Source organism: Bos mutus, chromosome 10 (genome assembly GCF_027580195.1).
Source record: "Bos mutus isolate GX-2022 chromosome 10, NWIPB_WYAK_1.1, whole genome shotgun sequence".
NCBI lineage: Eukaryota > Metazoa > Chordata > Mammalia > Artiodactyla > Bovidae > Bos > Bos mutus.
The window spans coordinates 64,804,358-64,827,368 of NC_091626.1; the positions used below are offsets into that span (position 1 = coordinate 64,804,358).

The window sequence follows — 23,011 nt, forward strand, 5'->3', positions numbered from 1 at the left end:
GATTTGATTTAGGTCATACCTGAATGGTCTAGTGGTTTTCCCTACTTTCTTCAATTTAAGTCTGAATTTGGCAATAAGGAGTTCATGGTCTGAGCCACAGTCAGCTCCTGGTCTTGTTTTTGCTGACTGTATAGAGCTTCTCCATCTTTGGCTGCAAAGAATATAATCAATCTGATTTCGGTATAGACTATGCCTTAAATCATATCTTTATATTCTTTGTTGATAACTCAAAAGTTTAATTATTTTTTAGTCACATTAAAAATCTTACAGCATGTGGGAAAGTTCATGGTTTACAAAATTGACAACTGCATAGTACTGTTAAAATAGAAATGGTTTAGTTAGGAGGACAAACAGCTTCTTGGTACAAGCAGAAATTTAATGTTTCACTATGCATTAAAAATCCGAGACGGAAGAGTTTGAGTAAAAGTACTTCTCTGGTAGTAAATTGACTTGGAAATATTAAGAGATAAGGGAAGTACCCTGGCAAAGAGGATAGAAAATAAATTTAAATAGGAAGGCTCTTCTATGGATTGTATAGTGACACTGATCCCATTTATTATTATCTTTTTCATCTAATAATTTTAATTCCTGATTAATAAAGAGTTAAATAAACTATAGTGAAATACTTTATTAGACTTTTGGGTGTTTAGTATACCCTTAAGTTTAAGTGTTAGTGTATAGCAGTAACCTCTAAGATAAGTGGGAATCAGAAATAATTTAGATCTTCTTGTAGAGGTGTTGTGTTATTTATTAGCTCCTCTTAGAAATGCAGCACAGAATCTTCAAATTCCTGTGTGTTAAAGTTAAGAAACAAAAATACTTGAGAATATCTAGTTTCTTTAGGTGTATTGACAATTTGTCAAAAGGAAATGTTGGGTTTCAAAAACTAGTACTACGTATGACTCCACTGGATCAAAGTGTGAAATTGTATAGTTAATTTTCTGAAAGATCTCTTTAGTAAATTGAATCTGTAAAGTCTCTGTTTAGAAGATCTTTTTTTTTTTTTTTTGAAAGCCTCTTTGCCTTTCATTATAAAAGAGCCTGGTACTGCTTTCTGTTTTAAAAATCCAGCTGGAAAATTACAGAGTATGAACTTTTGCCCATCGGGTCTTCATTTGGAGAAAACAGAAATATGTCTTCAAAATGGAGACTGACACTTAAGTGTTTATCCTGTCAGTGGAACCTTTAGCTTTTATTCTTTACTTTTTTTTCTGTAATGACAAATATATTTTGGCTTATACATGGTGTAGCTGAATTTTAAAATACCATCTTTATTTTATGTGATTCTGTGATTGTTCAAACTTTTCAATGATCTGTTCCTTTCAGAGTCTCTTAGAATCTCTTGGAAACGGTGTCCTTGGTTCCTGCATCTTCATTTTGGGTCTGTTAAATTGAAATACAACATATTTATATTGTTTCTAATAATAAATATTGGCTCAATATGTCTGAAAATATGAATATACTTAATATAATTTTATATGTATTCTTTTAAAAATAGTAGGCTTAATTTTAGTACAGTTTTCTATTTATAGACTTGTTGAGCAGATACGTAGTTATACGTATCCACACCTCACCCACCCACCCACACAGTTTCCCCTTTTATTAACATCTTGCATTAAGTGTGGTATATTTATTACAATTATTCAACCAGTATTGATATATTATTATAGTTTGTAGTTTACATGAAGGTTTGTTCTTTATGTTGTACAGTTCTGTGGATTTTGACAGATACATAATGACATGTATCCATTACAGTTTCATACTGAGACTAGTTTCACCATTCTGAAAATTTTCTGCACTTCACCTGTTCATCACTCTTCACCCAAACCCCTGGCAACCATTGTTCTTTTTCCTTTTTCTATTGTTTGTCTTTTCTAGAATATCGTATAGTTGGACTCTTATAGTATACAGCTTTTTCAGACTGATTTTTCTCATTTAATATGCATTTAAAGTTCTGCCATATCTTTTCATGGCTTGACGACTCATTTCTTTTTTGTTGTTGTTTTGTTTTGGGGGTTTTTGTTTAAAAAAATTTTTTTATATTGAAGTATAGCTGATTAACAATGTTGTGATTGTTAGGGACTCAGCGAAGAGATTCATACATACATATGCATGTGTCCATTCTATGGCTCATTCCTTTTTTTAAATTTTTAATTGGAGGATAATTGCTTTACAGTGTTGTGTTGATTTTTGCCGTACAACAACATGAATAAGCCATGTAAGCACACATATACCCCCTCCCTCTTGAAACTCCCTCCTACTCCCTCCATTTCTTTTTATCACTGAATAATATTCTACTATATGGATATAAAATGCTGGAAGACCTTAGGAACTGGAAAAAGACAAGATGATTCTTTTGGTAAGGACAGGGAGGAAGAGAGGTAGGAATGGTTGTGAGGCTTCTGGCTGTCCTCTTCCCATTTTTCTAAATGTGTTTGCAGTTGGGGGAAGGGTAGCCATTGATAGGGGTGAGGTCAAATGTTTTCTCTTCCTGAGACTTCTCCTTACCCTGTTTACCATGAGAGATGAGGAAAATATATGAACTTATCACAAAATATTTGAGACTGCTACTGTAGAAATAATCCTTTTTTTTCTTCTACCTTTCTCTAGAAAAAAATCCTTTTTTTCTTCTACCTTTCTGTTTGTGACTGCCTCTGCATCACTGTCCCCATGCTTTTATTTTTCTCACCATCTATATGTCATTTCTAAAAATATCCCTTCTGACACTATCTTTCCTGAAGTCTTTGTCATTGTTCTGTTCCCTTCCCTTTTCTTTCCCTTTCTCCTTTGGTAATATGACCTACTTAATCTAGCAAAAAAAGTGTAATCATACTGTCCTGTTTTATCAAATGCTCCTTATTTTTTATGTGTATGAAAATTCACATTCAAATCTAATACACTGAAGTGAAAAATGTTCTAGATTATTAAATTGCATTTCCACATATGGTGTGCCACTGGGTGTAATAAAATGAACACTCATATTAGCATCATCTAATATGTTCCTTGGTGGCTCAGATGGTAAAGAATCCGCCTGTAGACCCGGCGCCCTGCGTTTGATCCCTGGGTAGGGAAGATCCCCTGAAGAAGGAAATAGCAATCCACTTCTTGCCTGGAGAATTCGTGAATAGAGGAGGCTGGTGGGCTATATAGTCCATGGAGTTGCAAAGAGTCAGACACGATTGAGTGAATATACACGACAGTATGTCAGTACAATGTTTTTAGACCATTTTGGCAGTATGTGTTGATGCCTTAAACGTTCATATTTATACCCTTAGACCTAGTCATTTCATTAAAATCCATTAAAAAAAATCTTAAATAATGAAAAAACTATGTATAATATCCTTAATATCTAGCAGTAAGAATGGTTTTATGAACCACTTAAAATTATATATTGCACTGAGAAAATACATAATTTTTTAAAACTAATACAAATCTGTACCTATAATAGAACTTGGCAGACACAGATTTAACATCTAAGCTAGGCATGAGTATGCTGCTGCTGCTGCTAAGTTGCTTCAGTGGTGTCCGACTCTATGAGACTCCATAGACGGCAGCCCACTAGGCTCCTCTGTCCCTGGGATTCTCCAGGCAAGAATACTGGAGTGGGTTGCCATTTCCTTCTCTAAGGCATGAGTATAAATCCCAATAATTTTTTTTTCAGAGCAATATGGCAATATGTCCATTTTAAATCCACATACCTTTTGACGTAACAATTATGCTTATAGGTTGCCTTACTGATAGACTTTGATATGTGCTAAAATATTTGCTGTGATAATCACTGAAGTATTATTTATACTAAGTCTGTCCATGATATTTTGTTAAGTGGTAAATATTTTCTCTTCTAGGAATTTATTTGAGGGAAATAATCAAGGCTATGGATAGATATAAAGCTATAAGATATGTATATATTTCTAATTCCAAAATAATATTTAAATCCTAAGTCCTATTAAATCCTAATCCTATTAAAAGTCCATTAATAGCAGATGAGTTAAATTATATGTACCATCAATGGAAAGTTAGTCAGCGTTGCACAATATAAAGAAAGCTGAGCACCGAAGAATTGATGCTTTTGAACTGTGGTGTTGGAGAAGACTCTTGAGAGTCCCTTGGACTGCAAGGAGATCCAACCAGTCCATCCTAAAGGAAATCAGTCCTGAATATTCATTGTAAGGACTGATGTTGAAGCTGAAACTCCAATCCTTTGGCCACCTGATGTGAAGAGCTGACTCACTGGAAAAGAACCTGATGCTGGGAAAGATTGAAGGTGGGAGGAGAAGGGGCCGACAGGATGAGATGGTTGGATGGCATCACTGACTCAATGGACATGAGTTTGAGTAAATTCCAGGAGTTGGTGGTGGACAGGGAGGCCTAGGGTGCTGCAGTCCATGGGGTCACAAAGAGTTGGACATGACTGAATGACTGAACTGAACTGCAAACCATATTGTAGAAGACTGTGATGACACATCTGGTACAATACATTCACATTTGAGCACACACACACAGGGCAAAAAAGGAAACACGTAGACTAAATGTTAGCTTTTTTCCTCTGGATAGTAAGATACACAATTTGATATTTTTATTTTTTAATGACCTATGACTGTATTTATAAAATATATAAAAACCATGAGTATTTTTTTTAATTGAGAAAAGTTAAGTGTAAGAAAAGACTTGGAAGGAAACCAAAATTTTAAACAGTAGTTGTCCTTCAGTGGTGGGATTAAAGGTAGTTGTGTGTGTGTGTGTGTGTGTGTATGTGTATTTTTTCTATATTTTTCCTTACTGGGAAAATTATTATTCTCATTTCATTGGAAATAAAGACTTTATTTTTCAGCTTTGTTAAAAGCCTGATTCATAAGTAGCTAGTTAACAAAGTACCAAGTAACTTATATAGTTGACAGACTTTTTAAAATTTTTATTTTCGTTTTTTTTTAGGCCAGAAATATACATACGGGAGAGTTGGCTGCAGTAAAAATTATCAAATTGGAGCCTGGTATGTATTAAAACTCTCAAAATAATTTTTGAACACTTTTCCCGGATATCCTTCCTTGTTTCCCTTCTTCCAAAAGAGTCTTTTTATGTTGTCAGGGCAGTAGGGTATCTCCAGTATGGTTGTATGAAATTCCATTGGAGGTTGTTCATGAAAGACAAATTTGATGCAGTAGTTTTGTTACTAAATAAAATTTGTAATATGCACATTCAAAAATTGAAAGACACCTTGACAATCTTAAGGTAATTTGCTTTTTAAGATTGTAGTGAAAATTTTAACTTCAGTTTTAGCTTTTATGATAATTTGATTAATAAAGTATTCATTGATTTGGGGGAAATATTTGGTGAAATTCAGGATAATTATATTTTATATGTCAGCCATTCCCTCACTCGTTGATATAGGTTTAATAATTCTGGCCTTAGCATAATGCTTTTTTTTTTTTTAATATTTCTGTCAAAAGGCTGTTTGTTTTAAAATGTATTGAGTAATTTGCTTTGAAAATAAAACTACTATATAAAACTTGAAGCAATTTTTTATTTTGATATCCTAAAATTTTCTCTTTTTTAAAAATGTTATGTATTTATTGGCTATGCCGGGTCTTTGTTGCTGTGTGCAGGCTTTTTCTAGTTGCAGAGAGCATGGACTGCTCTCTAGTTGCGGTGTTCAGGCTTCTTATGGTGACTTCTCACGTTGCTGAGCACAGGCTCTAGTGTGCACGGGCTTAAGTAGTTGTGGCCAGCAGGCTCAGTTGTTGTGGCTCCTGGGCTCCAGAGCACGGGCTCAGTAGTTGTGGAGTACAGGCTTAGTTGCTCCAAGACATGTGGCGTCTTCCCAGACCATGGATCAGACCTGTGTCCCTTGCATTGCAAGGCAGTTTCTTAACCCCTGGACCACCATGGAATCTCCTAAACATTTCTAATGAGAGCATTAGTAACTTTCTTTTTCTCTCCAGTTTCTTTTTTTTTTCTATACTGTGGTAAGGTACACGTAACATAAAATTTGCCATTCAAACCATTTTTAAGTGTATAAAATACATTCATTATGTTGTGTTACCAAAACAATTATTCATTCCAGAATGCTTTTCATCTGCTAAAACGGAAATTCTATACTCATTAAAAAATAACTTCCCATTCCCATCTTTTTGGCAGCCCCTGGCAGCCAATATTATACTCATTCCAGAATGCTTTTCATCTGCTAAAACTGAAATTCTATACTCATTAAAAAATAACCTCCCATTCCCATCTTTCCAGCAGCCCCTGGCAGCCGACATTATACTTTTTTTTTTGTCTCTGTGACTTTGATTATTCTGGGCATTCCCTATAAGTGAAATAACAGTATTTGTATTTTTGTTCCTGGTTTACTTCACTTAACCAAGTGAACCCAGGTCTCCTACATTGCAGGCAGACTCTTTACCAACTGAGCCACCAGGGAAGACCTTAACCAAGTGAAACAGTCCTCAAAGTTCATCCATGTTGTCTCATATGTCAGAGTTTTCATCCTTTTCAAGTCTGAATATTGTATTGTGTGTGTATACCACATTTTACTTATTCATTCACCTTTTGATGGGACACTTGGGCTGCTTCTACATTTTAGCTGTCGTAAGTAATGCTGCTATGAATGTGAGCATATAAATATTTCTTCAAGACCCTGCTTTCAGTGTTTTCAGTATATACCCAGAAGTGGTATTGTTAGATCATATGGTAATTATGTTTTTATTCTTTTTGAAGGACCATCATACTGTTTTCCATAGTGGCTGTACAATTTATATTCCTATCCATAATACACAAGTGTTCCAGTTTCTCCACCTGCTTTCTAATATTTGTAATTTTTCTTCTTTATTTTTATAGCAGCCACCCTAATGGATGTGAGGGCTATTTCATTGTAGGTTTTTTTGTTTTTTTGCATTTCCCTAAGGATTATTCATGTTGAGCATCTTTTCATGTGCATATTGACCACTTGTATATCTGCTTTAGAGAAATACCTACTCAAATCCTTTGTGCATTTTTTAATCAAGTTGTTTTCTGTTGTTGTTGACTTTTAGAAGTTCTCTGTACATTCTAATTAATCCTTTATCAGAAAAATGGTTTGTAAATATTTTCTGTCATTCTGTGGGTTGCCTTTTTACTCTGTTGATGGTGTCTGTAGATGCACAAAACAGTATAAATTTTCATGAAGTCCAGTTTGTGTATTTTTTCTTTAGTTGCCTTAGCCTTTGGTGTCATACTCAAGAAATTGTTGACAAATCCAATACATGAAGCTTTTGCCCTATGTTTTCTTTGATGAAAGAAACAGTCTTGGGTCTTTATAGTCTTAGATCTTTGATCCATTTTGAGTTTATTTCTGTGTACAGTGTTAGGTAAGGGTCCAGCTTCATTCTTTTGGCTATGGATATCCACTTTTCCCTAGTATCATTTGTTGAAAAAGCTGTCCTTCCCCATTGAATGGTCTTATTAGCAACCTTGTCAAAAGTCATTTGACTGTATATGTGAAAGTTTGTTTCTGGACTGACTGTTCTATTCAGTTGGTCTGTATGTCTTTAGAGTGCCTGTATTACACGATTTTGATTTTAGTAGCTTTGTAGTAAGTTTTGAAATCAGGACGTGTGAGTCATCAGTTTTGTACTTCTTTAATATTATTTTGGCTCTTCAAGGTCCCCTGAGATTCCATATAAATTTTGGGGTGGGTTTTTCTATTTTGACAAAAAAGTTTATTGTAATGAGGAGTAATGCTTTTTGACCAGGTGGGCATTCACTTGCTGCTTCATAAAGTTAAACATTGTAGAATAATGGTGTGACCATAATTACGCCAACCAGTTTCTTAATTTGCACAATTAAAATGGTTTTACATTTCAAATACAGTATTTTGATCATTGTGTCTATGGTTCATTATGGAGAAATTACTGAGGTAACATGCGGCATCACTTTAAAAACAAAGTTTCAGATAGGACACAGTATCCTTTTTTCCCTGGAGAATAATAATCTATAATAATACTCTTTTAGAGTCCTCTTACTAAGTTCCACCTAATAAGTGTAAAATAATCTCCAAAATGTCATTAGTACACATTAGAAGAGAATATAACAGAATTATGCATGCATTTGCCTCTTCTTGGGTTACTTGAGCAAATAAATATTCAAGTTGCATTCACGAAACATTTACAGTCCAGATAATGAATGGGCTGAATTTGCAGAGGAAACAAAGATGTTTATCCCTTCTCTGCCTTGAACAAGTAGACTGAGCTCATAGCGCAGTTTCACTTATTTGACTTAGGGGTATATCCTACTTTTGATTATAATTCAGGTCATGAATTAATGAGTATGTTTTTAAAATCCTATAATTCTGACTTCTCAACAAACCTTGAAAAAGAAAGCATACCATTATGTGATGTAGTTATTTAACACATAAGGATTAGTTGCTGGGTTCATAAATTAAGGCTTTGAAAGATTGGAATTTCTTACTTCTTGGCTTTAAAGTTGCTGCCTTTGTGTTCAGGTTCACTCATATACAGAGACTGACTAATGTTTAAATTCTCGCCCCCAAAAAGAATAACATAGAAGTCCAGTAAATTCTTGATGTGATTTCAATGTTTGGCCATTTTAATATTCTTTTAATTACTTACTTATGCTTTGTTCAGTTCTATCAGGTTGTCTTTTTTATTTATTTAAAATTTTTTATTTTTAATGCAATTTTTAAAGATTACACCACATTTACAATTATTGCAAAATATTGGCTATATTCCCCATGCTATACAATACACCTTTGTAGCCTAACTTATACCCAGTGGGCTTCCCTGGTGGCTCAGTGGTAAAGTGTCTGCCCACAATGCGGGAGACCCGGGTTCTATCCCTGAGTTGAGAAGATCCTCTGGAAAAGGATATGGCAACCCACTCCAGTATTCCTTGCCTGGAAAATTCCATGGGTGGAGGAGCCTGGTGGGCTATAGTCCGTGGGGTTACAAAGAGTCAGACACAACTGAATGACTTCACTTCACTTTTATACCCAGCAGTTTATACCTCCCACTCAACCACCCCTATATTGCCACCCCCCTTTGGTAACCATTAGTTTGTCCTCTGTATCTGTGTGTCTGCTTCTTTTTTGTTATATTCAATAGTTTGTTTTATATTTTAGATTCCACATATATGTGATGTACAGTATTGGGCTTTCTCTGTCTGACTTATTGCACTTAGCCTAATGCCCTCCAGTCCATCAATGTTGCTGCAAATGGCAAGATTTCATTCTTTTTCATAACTGAATAGTATTCTTGTGTGTATGTGTTTATACACATACCCTATATCTTCTTTATCCATTCATCTGTTGGTGGACACTTAGGTTGCTTCCATATCTTGACTACTATGAACGTTGGGGTACATGTATCTCTTCAAATTAGTGTTTTAGTTTTTTGGAGATATATCCAGGAGTGGAATTGCTGAGTTACATAGTAGCTGTATTTTTAGTTTTTTGAGAAACCTGTTTTCCATAGTGGCTGCACCAGTTTACATTTCCACCAACAGTGTATGGGGTTCCTTTTGTTCACATCCTTGCCAACATTTGTTATTTGCATTCTTTTTTATGATAGCTGTTCTAAGAGGTGTGCAGTGATATCTCAAGTGGTTTTGATTTGTACCTCCCTGATGATTATTGATATTGAGCATCTTTTCATGTGTTTATTGTCCGTCTGCATATCCTCTTTGGAAAAATGTCTGTTCAGTTCTTCTTCCCATCTTTTAATTGGGTTGTTTGCTTTTTTGATGTTGACTTGTATGTGCTGTTCATATATGTTGGGTATTGATCCCTCATTGGTCATATCATTTGCATATATTTTCTCCTATTCAGTAGGTTGTCTTTTCATTTTGTCATTGGTTTCCTTTCCTATTCAAAAGCTTTTATGTTTAATTAGGGAAAAGAATAGATGCATATAATGAAGGTTAAAAGTATTTAACAAAGAGTCAGAAAGTATAAAGAACAGCCAGAGATGAAGAATACAGTAACTGAATGAAAAAATCGCTGGAAGTAATAAAGAGTAGAAAAGTAGAAAGAATAAACAGTAGGTTAAATGATACAGAGGAATGGATCAGTGAGCTGGAAGACAGAGTATTGGAAATCACTACTGCTGAAAGAAAAAAGAATGAAAGGAAATGAGGACCAGCTTGGTGAATTACAGTCCATAGGGTCACAAAGACTTGGACACACTGAAGGAACTTAGCACACACACAGGAAACCTATGGGACAACATCAAGTGCAGTAATATTTGCACTGTAGGAATCCCAAATTATTGGAGGCATTAAAGTTAAAAGCTTCCTAACCTGGGGAAGGAAACAGTCACCTAAGTCCAGGAAGCACAGAGTCCCATACAGAATTTACCCAGAGAGGAACACGCCAAGACACATTGTAATTTAAATGGCAGAAATTAAAGGTAAATAGAGAAGAGAATGGGCTTCCCTGGTAGCTCAGCTGGTAAAGAATTCACCTGCAATGCAGGAGACCCCGGTTTGATTCCTGGGTCAGGAAGATCCCCTGGAGAAGGGATAAGCTACCCACTCCAGTATTCTTGGGCTTCCCTGGTGGCTAGCTGGTAAGCCTGCAGTTTGGGAGACCTGGGTTCAATCCCTGGGTTGGAAAGATCCCCTGGAGAAGGGAATAGCTACCCACTCTGGTATTCTGGCCAGGAGAATTCCATGGACTGTATGGTCTGTGGGGTTGCAAAGAGTCGGACAAGACTGAGCAACTTTCACTTTCAGAGAAGAGACTATTAAAAACAGCAAGGGAAAAGCAACAAATAACATACAAGGGAACTCCCATAAGGCTATCAGCTAATTTTTCGGCAGAAACTCTGCAGACCAGAAGGTAGTAACATGGTTTATTTAAGGTAATGAATAAGAAAAATGTACAACCAAGAATACTATATTTAGCAAGTCTTTCATTCACATTTGATGGAGAAGTCAAAGCTTCGCATGTGTGTTCAGTCATGTCCAACTCTTTGTGACCCCATGGACTATAGCCTGCCAGGCTCCTCTGTCCATGGAATTTTCCAGGCAAGAATACTGGAGGGGATCTTCCTGACCCAGGATCAAACCCACATCTCCTAAGTCTCCTGCACTGGCAGGCAGATTGTTTACCACTGTGCCACCTGGGAAGACTTACAGGCAAGCAGAAGCTAAGAGTTCAGCACCACCAAACCAGCCTTGCAACGAATGGTAAAGGAACTTATCTAGGTTTAAAAAAAAAAAAAAGGACACAACTAGGAACAAAAAATTATTTGGAAAGCTCACCAGTAAAGGCAAACACATAGTAAAGGTAGGAAATCATCCATACACAAAACTAGTAGGAAAGTTAGAAGACAAAAGTAGTAAAATCATCCATATCCACAATAAGCAGTTAAGGGATTCATGAAACAGATGTAAAATGTGATATCAAAGACAGTAATCATGAAGGGAGGAGAGTCAAGTGCAGGGTTTTTAAATTGCATTTGAAACTAAGAGATGAACAACTTAAAACAATCATGTATATGCATAGATTGCTATACAAAAGCCTCATGGTAACCTCAAACCAAAAATCTTTTATAGATATACACACAAAAAAAGAAAAAGGAATTGAAACACAACACTGAAATAGTCTTCAAAGCACAAGAGGAAAGAAGAAGAAGGGGAGGCGGAAATGACCTACAAAATTAAATCTAAAACAATTAGCAAAATGGCATTAAGAACACATATATCAATAATTACCTTAAATGTAAACAGACTAAATTCTCCAACCAAAAGACATTGACTGGCTGAATGGGTATAAAACAAGACCCACATATAAAATAAGACTCCTATGAGAGACTCACTTTAGATGTAAAGATACATAAAGACTGAAAATGGGAGGATAGAAAAAGTTATTCCATGCAAATCCAAATCCAATAGGCAAAACACTCTCTGACATACATCACAGCAGGATCCTCTATGACCCACCTCCCAGAATATCGGAAATAAAAGCAAAAATAAACAAATGGGACCTAATTAACCTTAAAAGCTTCTGCACATCAAAGGAAACTATCAGCAAGGTGAAAAGACAGCCTTCAGAATGGGAGAAAATAATAGCAAATGAAGCAACTGACAAACAACTAATCTCAAAAATATACAAGCAACTCCTACAGCTCAACTCCAGAAAAATAAATGACCCAATCAAAAAATGGGCCAAAGAACTAAATAGACATTTCTCCAAAGAAGACATACAGATGGCTAACAAACACATGAAAAGATGCTCAACATCACTCATTATCAGAGAAATGCAAATCAAGACCACTATGAGGTACCATTTCACACCAGTCAGAATGGCTGCGATTCAAAAGTCTACAAATAATAAATGTTGGAGAGGGTGTGGAGAAAAAGGAACCCTCTTACACTGTTGGTGGGAATGCAAACTAGTACAGCCACTATAGAGAACAGTGTGGAGATTCCTTAAAAAACTGGAAGTAGAACTGCCTTATGATCCAGCAATCCCACTGCTGGGCATACACACTGAGGAAACCAGAAGGGAAAGAGACACGTGTACCCCAATGTTCATCGCAGCACTGTTTATAATAGCCAGGACATGGAAGCAACCTAGATGTCCATCAGCAGATGAATGGCTAAGAAAGCTGTGGTACATATACACAATGGAGTATTACTCAGCCATTAAAAAGAATTCATTTGAATCAGTTCTAATGAGGTGGATGAAACTGGAGCCTATTATACAGAGTGAAGTAAGCCAGAAGGACAAACACCAATACAGTATACTAACGCATATATATGGAATTTAGAAAGATGATAACAATAACCCTGTGTACGAGACAGCAAAAGAGACACTGATGTATGGAACAGTCTTATGGACTCTGTGGGAGAGGGAGAGGGTGGGAAGATTTGGGAGAATGGCATTGAAACATGTAAAATATCATGTATGAAACGAGATGCCAGTCCAGGTTCAATGCACAATACTGGATGCTTGGGGCTAGTGCACTGGGACGACCCAGAGGGATGGTATGGGGGGGGAGGGAGGAGGAGGAGGGTTCAGGAGGGGAGCACATGTATACCTGTGATGGATTCATTTTGATATTTGGCAAAACTAATACAATTATGTAAAGTTTAAAAATAAAATAAAATTTAAAAAAATAAATAAAAGCTAACCAAAGATCAAAAAAAAAAAAAGAAAGAAAGCCAGAGGAGCAATATTTATGTCATACAAAATAGACTTTAAAGACTGTTCCAGGAGACGAAGAAGGATACTACATAATGATCAAGGTATAAATATAAGAAGATATAATAATTGTAAATATCCATTCACCCACCACAGAAGCACTTAAATATATAAGTTAAATATTAGCAGACATAAAAGGAAAAATCAACAGTGACACAGTAATAGTAGGAGACTTTACCTTCCCCCCTGCCAACTTTCATCAATGGAAAGATCATCCATATAGAAAATCAAACAGGCCTTCAATGACACATTAGACCAAATGGTCTTAATTGACATATAGAGAGCATTTCATCTGAAAGCTACAGAATACACATTGTGGTGCACATGGAACATCCCCCAGGATAGAGCACGTGCATGGCTGCAAAACATGCCTTGGTAAATTTCAGAAAATTAAAAAAGTATCAAGCATCTTTTCCAACACTATGAGACTAGAAATCAACTGTATGGGGAAAAAAAAACAACTGCAAAAGCAGGGACACATGGAAGCTAAACAGCATGCTACTAAAACAGCCAGTGGACTACTGAAGAAACCAAAGAGGAAATTAAAAATTACCTACCGACAAAAATGAAAACAGGGTGATCCAAACCTATGGAATAGAGCAGAAGCATGTCTAAGAGGATGCTGTTTACTCTTTAAAAATATTGACTTTTCAAATGTTTTAAAAGTTTTCTTCAATTTGTCTACTATCTTTGTACTCTGTTTATGGTACTTTTCTGTGTGGAAGTTTTTTTTTCCTTTTAGGTAAATTTGGCAGTTCTCCTTTATTCCTCTTTTTCTCATATATAGGCTTTTTCTACTAGTCGGCTCTAGAGCTATTTCACACAGTTTCTTCTAGTTTTTTCCTTTCTCCTACACCCTCCAACATTTAAATGTTTGCTGCATCAGGGACAGTTTTGTCCTAAGGTGTGAAGAAGAGCTTTAAGTACACTTCAGTCACTCATTCATGTCCAGCTCTCTGCGACGCCATGAACTGCAGCACTCCAGGCCTCCCTGTCCATCACTAACTCCCAGAGCTTACTCAAACTCATGTCCATTGAGTCGGTGATGCCATCCAACCATCTCATCCTCTTTCGTCCCCTTTTCCTCCCACCTTCAATCTTTCCCGGCATCAGGGTCTTTTCCAGTGAGTCAGTTCTTTGCATCAGGTGACCAAAGTATTGGCGTTTCAGCTTCAGCATCAGTCCTTCCAATGAATATTCAGGACTGATGTCCTTTAGGATGGACTGGTTGGATCTCCTTGCAGTCCAAGGGACTCTCAAGAGTCTTCTCCAACACCACAGTTCAAAAGCATTGGTTCTTTGACAATCAAGCTTTCTTTATAGTTCCAACTCTCACATCCATACATGACTACTGGAAAAGCCATAGCTTTGACTAGACGGACCTCTGTTGGCAAAATAATGTCTCTGCTTTTTAGTATGCTGTCTAGGTTGGTCATAGCTTTTCTTCCAACGAGTAAGCATCTTTTAGTTTCATGGCTGCAGTCACCACTGCAGTGATTTTGGAGCCCACAAAAAAAAAAGTTTCTCACTGTTTCCATTGTTTCCCCATCTATTTGCCATGAAGTGATGGGACCAGTTGCCGTGATCTTAGTTTTCTGAATGTTGAGTTTTAAGCCAACTTTTTAAACTCTCCTCTTTGACTTTCATGAAGAGGCTCTTTAGTTCTTCGCTTTCAGGCATAAGGGTGGTGTCATCTGCGTATCTGAGGTTACTGATATTTCTCCCAGCAATCTTGATTCCAACTAGCTTCATCCAGCCCAGCATTTCACATGATGTACTCTGCATAGAAGTTAAATGTTCAGGGTGACAATATATAGCCTTGACATACTCCTTTCCCAATTTGGAATCAGTCTGTTGTTACACGTCCGGTTCTAACTGTTGCTTCTTGACCTGCATACAGATTTCTCAGGAGGCAGGTCAGGTGGTCTGGTATTCCCATCTCTTTAAGATTTTTCCACAGTTTATTGTGACCCACACAGTCAAAGGCTTTGACATAGTCAATAAAGCAGAAATAGATGTTTTTCTGGAATTCTCTTGTCTTTTCAATGATCCAGTGGATGTTGGCAGTTTGATCTCTGGGTCCTCTGCCTTTTCTAAATCCAACTTGAACATCTGGGAGTTCACGGTTCACATACTGTTGAAGCCTGGTTTGGAGAATTTTGAGCATTACTTTGCCAGCATATGAGACGAGTAGAATTGTGCAGTAGTTTGAACATTCTTTGGCATTGCCTTTCTTTGGGATTGGAATGAAAACTGACCTTTTCCAGTCCTATGGCCACTGCTGAGTTTTCCAAATTTGCTGGTATATTGAGTGCAAGACTTTGACAGCATCAACTTTTAGGATTTGAAATAGCTCAACTGGAATTCTGTCACCTCCACTAGCTTTGTTTGTAGTGGTGCTTCCTAAGGCCCACTTGACTTCACATTCCAGGATGCCTGGCTTTAGGTGAGTGATCACACCATCATGGTTATCTGGGTCATGAAGATCTTTTTTGTACAGGTCTTCTGTGTATTCTTGCCACCTCTTCCTAATATCTTCTGCTTCTGTTAGGTCCCTACCATTTCTGTCCTTTATTTTGCCCATCTTTGCATGAAATGTTCCCTTGGTATCTCTAATTTTCTTGAAGAGATCTCTAGTCTTTCCTATTCTATTGTTTTCCTCTCTTCCTTTGCATTGATCACTGAGGAAGGCTTTCTATCCTTGCTATTCTTTGGAACTCTGCATTCAGATGGGTATATCTTTCCTTTTTTCCTGTGCCTTTAACTTCTCTTCTTTTCACAGCTGTTTGTAAGGCCTCCTCAGACAACGCTTTTGCCTTTTTGTATTTGTTTTTCTTGGGGATGATCTTGATCACTGCCTCCTGTATGGTGTTATGAACCTCCGTCCATAGTTATTAGGCACTCTATCAGATTTAATCCCTTGAATCTATTTGCCACTTTCACTATATAATTGTAAGGGATTTGATTTAGGTCATACCTGAATGGTCTAGTGGTTTTCCCTACTTTTCTGAATTTTGCAGTAAAGAGTTCATGATCTGTACCATAGTCAGCTCCCGGTCTTGTTTTTGCTGATTGTATAGAGCTTCTCCATCTTCCGCTGCAAAGAATATAATGGCTAGACAGTTTTCCAAAGCTGTTTACTACAAATTCTGTCTTTTATTTGCATGTTTGAAATGCCTCGCTTGTCATGAACTGAATTTCCATTTAAGCATGAGTTTTATTATCTATTTCAGTGATTCCCAACCACTCCCCCTCCTATTTGTAGTTCAGGAATATCCTGCTTTTGATTACCCTGACTTTTCATTGTATTTTATAATCTTCATTGCTTTTATTTTTCAGTTATTTCCCATCTGTTTTCATAATTTTTTCCCCAGGAAAGATTCAAGATCATTTTTATCCAAGGGTAAAAAAGCCTGTGAGAATAATTTAGAAGACTTAACATTTGACAATGATAAGAATTTTTCTTATTCAGCTCTTCAGGAAAATATTATAGTTCTTGCCACATCAGTTCAGTTCAGTTGCTCAGTCGTGTCTGACTCTTTGCAACCCCATGAATTGCAGCACGCCAGGCCTCCCTGTCCATCACCAACTCCCAGAGTTCACTCAAACTCATGTCCATTGAGTCGGTGATGCCATCCAGCCATCTCATCCTCTGTCGTCCGCTTTTCCTCCTGCCCCCAATCCCCTCCAGCATCAGAGTCTTTTCCAATGAATCAGCTCTTCGCATGAGGTGACCAAAGTACTGGAGTTTCAGCTTCAGCATCATTCCTTCCAAAGAACACCCAGGGCTGATCTCCTTTAGAATGGACTGGTTGGATCTCCTTGCAGTCCAAGGGACTCTCAAGAGTCTTCTCCAACACCATAGCTCAAAAGCATCAATTCTTCGGCACTCAGCTTTCTTCACAGTCCAACTGTCGCATCCATACATGACCACTGGAAAAACCCATAGCCTTGACTAGACAGACCTTTATGGGCAAAGTAATGTCTCTGCTTTTGAATATGCTATCTAGGTTGGTCATAACTTTTCTTCCAAGGAGTAAGTGTCTTTTAATTTCATCGCTGCAGTCACTATCTGCAGTGATTTTGGAGCCCAGAAAAATAAAGTCTGACACTGTTTCCACTGTTTCCCCATCTATTTCCCATGTAGTGATGGGACCAGATGCCATGATCTTCATTTTCTGAATGTTGAGCTTTAAGCCAACTTTTTCACTCTCCTCTTTCACTTTCATCAAAAGGCTCTTGCCACATAGGCCTTCAAATTTATGGTAATTCTTGCTATCATGAATAACAGTTTTTTCTTCTCTTTTGCTTTCTATTTTGGTTACTGTTGATATTTATGTGAGTCATTATATTGGATTTATTTAGTCTGTGACAGTCTTGCTGCTGCTAAGTCACTTCAGTCGTGTCCGACTCTGTGCGACCCCATAGATGGCAGCCCACCAGGCTCCCCCATCCCTGGGATTCTCCAGGCAAGAATACTGGAGTGGGTTGCCATTTCCTTCTCCAATGCATGAAAGTGAAAAGTGAAAGTGAAGTTGCTCTGTTGTCTGACTGTAGCGACCCATGGACTGCAGCCTACCAGGCTCCTCCGTCCATGGGATTTTCTAGGCAAGAGTACTGGAGTGGGGTGCCATTAATTAATATTTTTCAATAGAATTGTCAATTTTAGTGCTTTTTGATGCTCTTTTTGCTTTGATTATAACTGTGTCAAACATTGTAATGCCAACCCTTCTTTCTTGTTTGTATTTATGTATCATATAACAACAGAATAATGCTGTTAAATTTAGGCCTATCATTTTACTTTCTTTTTGGATCATTGGTTTTTAGGTGTTTGTCTTGTAATTATCTTTAAATTTTATTTTATAACCGAATCTGAATCTTGCTCTTTCTAGGTCAGTCATTTTAAAATTTAGTGAGATGATTGATCTTCTGTTACAGTGGGTTTTGTATTTAATGTTTTTTGAAGATTTTAAACAAAATATAGCTAGAGGTTTCTTTTACTTTTATTGCTGATAAGTTGAAAAGTAAACAGTTTGCAGTTTTATCAGAGGATGACATCTAAGACTTTAAATCAGATCAGGGTCTTTTCAAATGAGTCAACTCTTCTCATGAGGTGGCCAAAGTACTGGAGTTTCAGCTTTAGCATTATTCCTTCCAAAGAAATCCCAGAGCTGATCTCCTTCAGAATGGACTGGTTGGATCTCCTTGCAGTCCAAGGGACTCTCAAGAATCTTCTCCAACACCACAGTTCAAAAGCATTGGTTCTTCGACGATTAAGCTTTCTTTATAGTTCCAACTCTCACATCCATACATGACCACAGGAAAAACCATAGCCTTGACTAGACGGACCTTTGTTGGCAAAGTAATGTCTCTGCTTTTGAATATGCTATCTAGGTTGGTCATAACTTTCCTTCCAAGGAGTAAGCATCTTTTAATTTCATGGCTGCAGTCACCATCTGCAGTGATTTTGGAGCCCAGAAAAATAAAGTCTGACACTGTTTCCACTGTTTCCCCATCTATTTCCCATGAAGTGATGGGACTGGATGCCATGATCTTCGTTTTCTGAATGTTCAGCTTTAAGGCAACTTTTTCACTCTCCACTTTCACCTTCATCAAGAGGCTTTTGAGTTCCTCTTCACTTTCTGCCATAAGAGTGGTGTCATCTGCATATCTGAAGTTCTTGATATTTCTCCCGGCAATCTTGATTCCAGCTTGTGCTTCTTCCAGCCCAGCGTTTCTCATGATGTACTCTGCATAAAAGTTAAATAAACAGGGTGACAATATACAGCCTTGACGAACTCCTTTTCCTATTTGAAACCAGTCTGTTGTTCCATGTCCAGTTCTAACTGTTGCTTCGTGACCTGCATACAAATTTCTCAAGAGGCAGATCAGATGGTCTGGTATTCCCATCTCTTTCAGAATTTTCCACAGTTTATTGTGATTCACACAGTCAAAGGCTTTGGCATAGTCAATAAAGCAGAAATAGATGTTTTTCTGGAACTCTCTTGCTTTTCCATGATCCAGCGGATGTTGGCAATTTGATCTCTGGTTCCTCTGCCTTTTCTAAAACCAGCTTGAACATCAGGAAGTTCACGGTTCACATATTGCTGAAGCCTGGCTTGGAGAATTTTAAGCATTACTTTACTAGCGTGTGAGATGAGTGCAATTGTGTGGTAGTTTGAGCATTCTTTGGCATTGCCTTTCTTAGGGATTGGAATGAAAACTGACCTTTTCCAGTCATGTGGCCACTGCTGAGTTTTCCAAATTTGCTGGCATATTGAGTGCAGCACTTTCACAGCATCATCTTTCAGGATTTGAAATAGCTCAACTGGAATTCCATCACCTCCACTAGGTTTGTTCGTAGTGATGCTTTCTAAGGCCCACTTGACTTCACATTCCAGTATGTCTGGCTCTAGGTGAGTGATCACACCATCGTGATTATCTGGGTCGTGAAAATGTTTTTTGTACAGTTCTTCTTGCCATCTCTTCTTAATATCTTCTGCTTCTCTTAGTTCCATACCATTTCTGTCCTTTATCGAGCCCATCTTTCCATGAAACGTTCCTTTGGTATCTGATTTTCTTGAGGAGCTCTCTAGTCTTTCCCATTCTATTGTTTTCCTCTATTTCTTTGCATAATACTTTAAATAATATACTTATTTATAAGTATAAATAATATACTTATTTATATATACATAAGACTTTAAATAATATACTTAAATTTAGGTTTTTAATTTATCAACTTAAGAAATGAAACAGTCATTAGCTGTATAGGTTTAAAGATGTTGAACTTCATAGTCCTTCTGCCTCTTCATCTCCCAGTTTTCAGATGCTTGTTAATTTATTTGAGGATTTTCGTCTTAGAATTTTTTGATTATACTAGGGCATGCATGTGTATTAGCCTGCATATCTTTTATATCTTTTTTTAAAATTAAGAGATACCAATTATTTAGGCTTAGTTTTATAATTAAATAGATTCAGTCCTCACCATCCTTTCATTCCATGTCCTTGTTGCTTTTTTTTTTTGTATCAGTTGTTGCCAAGTTGAATCGTATCATCACATTGATTTTCCTGTGACTATCAAGAATAACATAATTTTGATTCACAAATTAATTGTTCTTCTCAAGCTTTCTCTTCCCTCAGTCTTCCCCATTTTGCTAAGCCACTAGCCAAGCCAAAAAAATAGGCATTGTCCTTGATTTCTCTTTCTTTTGTACTTCAGGGTCAGTCTGTCAGCAAGTTTTTTCAACTCAACCTTCAAAACATATACTGAATCCATCTACTTCTTATTGCCATCTTTCCCCTCTAGTCTCTCTGTTTCCTCTCCCAGACCTCCCATCTATCGCCATCTAGTTCCCACAGTGCCACCAGAATGGTCCTTTTAAAATACATATCATACATCATAATGCTCTCCTCCTTAAAACCTTCCTGGAGCTTCAAAATTGCACTTAGAATAAATAATATTCAAACTTTCAACCTTGCTTATGTGATTGGCCCTGTCTACTTCTCTGAGCTCATCATGTATCTTTTTCCCTTCCCTATTCCCCTCTTATTTTTTTCTTTTTTATGTAGTCAGTCCAAAATTAAACTGACTCTTCTTTTCTGCGTGAAGTATTAGTTTTCATGGTCTTTTTCCAGAAGCCCTCCTGGTCATTCAGATTTCAGCTTAAATGTTGTAGCCTCGTAAAGACCCAGTTCTGACTACATAAGTTAAAGTAGTCACTCAGATCTTTGTTATTTTAGTTCTCACATGTCTAGGACATGTGCCTGCGTAACATTTTTCTTATTTCTTTGTATTTGTTTGTTTAATGTTTGTCTCTCCTGGCATGTTAAGAGGCATGAGACTAGTGATCTGTCTTTACTGTTATAGTTCAGCACCAGAAATAGTGTAGGCACATAGAGGACATTCAATAAATACCTTTGTACAGGGGAATATTATAAATGACTTTCTGTTGTCTTTTAAATGAGAATGACCAGTTGACTAGATATAGAATTATTACATCATACATTCTTCTCCTGCCCTCAGAAAATATATAGACATTCTCTGCTTTGAATATTATTAGAATAAAGCTATAAGGCTTGCCTGATTATTTTTCCTCTTGTAGGTAACTTGCTGCTTCTTGCTGAAGTTGCTGCTCAATTGTCTGTGGCACTAATACTACATATCTTGTCTAATCTGTGATGTTCAGGTCTTATTATTTAGATTTCAATTCATTATTAACAGTAATTGTGATTTCAGTAAATTCATTAAATTTATTAATAGTAAATACCTATAAAATTAGTCACCTGAGAAATGTTTTTCTTACAGTTTAAATATACATACTTTTAGTGAATAGTTTCATTTATTTTCATAATCTGTGTTTTAGAATCTGAGAAATTGGTCTTCTGTTTGTGACAGTGATTTTATTCATTTGGGTTATTTCATTATTATATGTTTTATTTGTGGTTTTGTTTTCTTTTGTTTTTGCCTTTAAAAAAATAATTTCTATGTTAATCATAGACTTTTATACCTTTTTTTTTTTTTTTAGCATTTTCAGAAAAGCCAAAGTAGATGTGTTTTTCACATTTTGCAAACAGAGTTAGGGGAGTTTTATGTGACAAATACGATGTTATAGTATTGAATTTTCCCAACATTTGTTTCCGATGCCTCAAATAATTTCTGGAGACAGCTGTATTTCAAAAATGAATTTTTGACTGTACTATGCAACTTAAAAAAAAAAAATCGCATCAAAGCCAGTATAATGCAAAAGTGCTTCCTTGTATTTATTTAACAGATGAGCTGGTTTAGAATTTTATTTAGACATGAAAAAATAATTATTTGCCAATCTGACTTAGAAAAAAGCCTGCATCTGGTAAAAGATAAACAGTTTTTTTTTTTTTAAGTAAATGAAATCTCAGCTGTAACTCAATTATACTTTTCACCCCAGTTAAAAATAGATTATTGAAATTTATAATCATTTTAAAGTCTTGAATGTTATTACAGATTTACTGACTTGTTCCTGGTAATTTAATTGTATAATATTATATTTAAAATTTCACTAAAATAAATGACTTTTGAGACTCTTCTAGTACTAATCCTAAAGTGAATCTTAGGGTTAAGAGCAAAAATAGATTAGCACAGAAAACTATTTTTTTAATTGGCCACAGAAATAATTGATAAGATGAATGAGCATTTTCCCCTATATTTTTGTTGCCCTTTGTATACATATGAAAGCAAATGATTATTTTTAAGAGTGATTTAAGCATTTCTCTATCTTTTTTATAGATAGAAATTTCTCTATCATTTTTATAGTCTATACTTTTTAAATAGAAGCACCATTTTACAAATGGTGACTTAGGTATTTAAAATAAACACTACCAATGATACCATTTTGAGTTTTATCATCTGTTTGGTGAGGCATCAGGGTTGCTCTAGAAAAGCAGGCAGATATTACAATTGTGCATGTCACCCTATTTTCCTGTTTGTGTCTGAATTTCAGCCTACCCTCTAACTCATTTTACAGATGCTCATTTTGCTCAACAAATCTGTAGTTAGTGCCAGCCAATAGCCAGAACAATCCGAGTTTGAGAAAGGTGATCATCATATTCCTCATTTGCCTTCTCAAGTCTTCTCTGCTCACATTATCCCCTTATTATGGTAGAACTACATGATGGTACTTTAAAATTTTCCAAATTATCATTTGTTTAAAACTGTGAGCCTTGCATAGAGGCATGGAATTTCATGAAATCATTACCCAGGGTGCTAATGCAGTATACTTTGTTTACTTGTTTTTTAAAATGCTAAATTGGAAATCTTTGTGAAATAATCCAATATTT

The 23,011-nt window shown here is 36.4% G+C and overlaps 1 protein-coding gene across 3 annotated transcripts in view; it reads left to right on the top strand.

Annotated features, from left to right (window-relative positions):
• Window positions 1–23,011, top strand: part of MAP4K5 (mitogen-activated protein kinase kinase kinase kinase 5) — a 126,700-nt gene that overhangs the window by 23,014 nt on the left and 80,675 nt on the right. For all 3 annotated transcript variants that reach the window (XM_070378097.1, XM_070378099.1, XM_070378098.1), the window contains exon 3: window positions 4,933–4,990. In XM_070378097.1, the coding sequence (XP_070234198.1) occupies window positions 4,933–4,990 (58 nt within the window). The remainder of the gene's footprint in view (window positions 1–4,932; window positions 4,991–23,011) is intronic.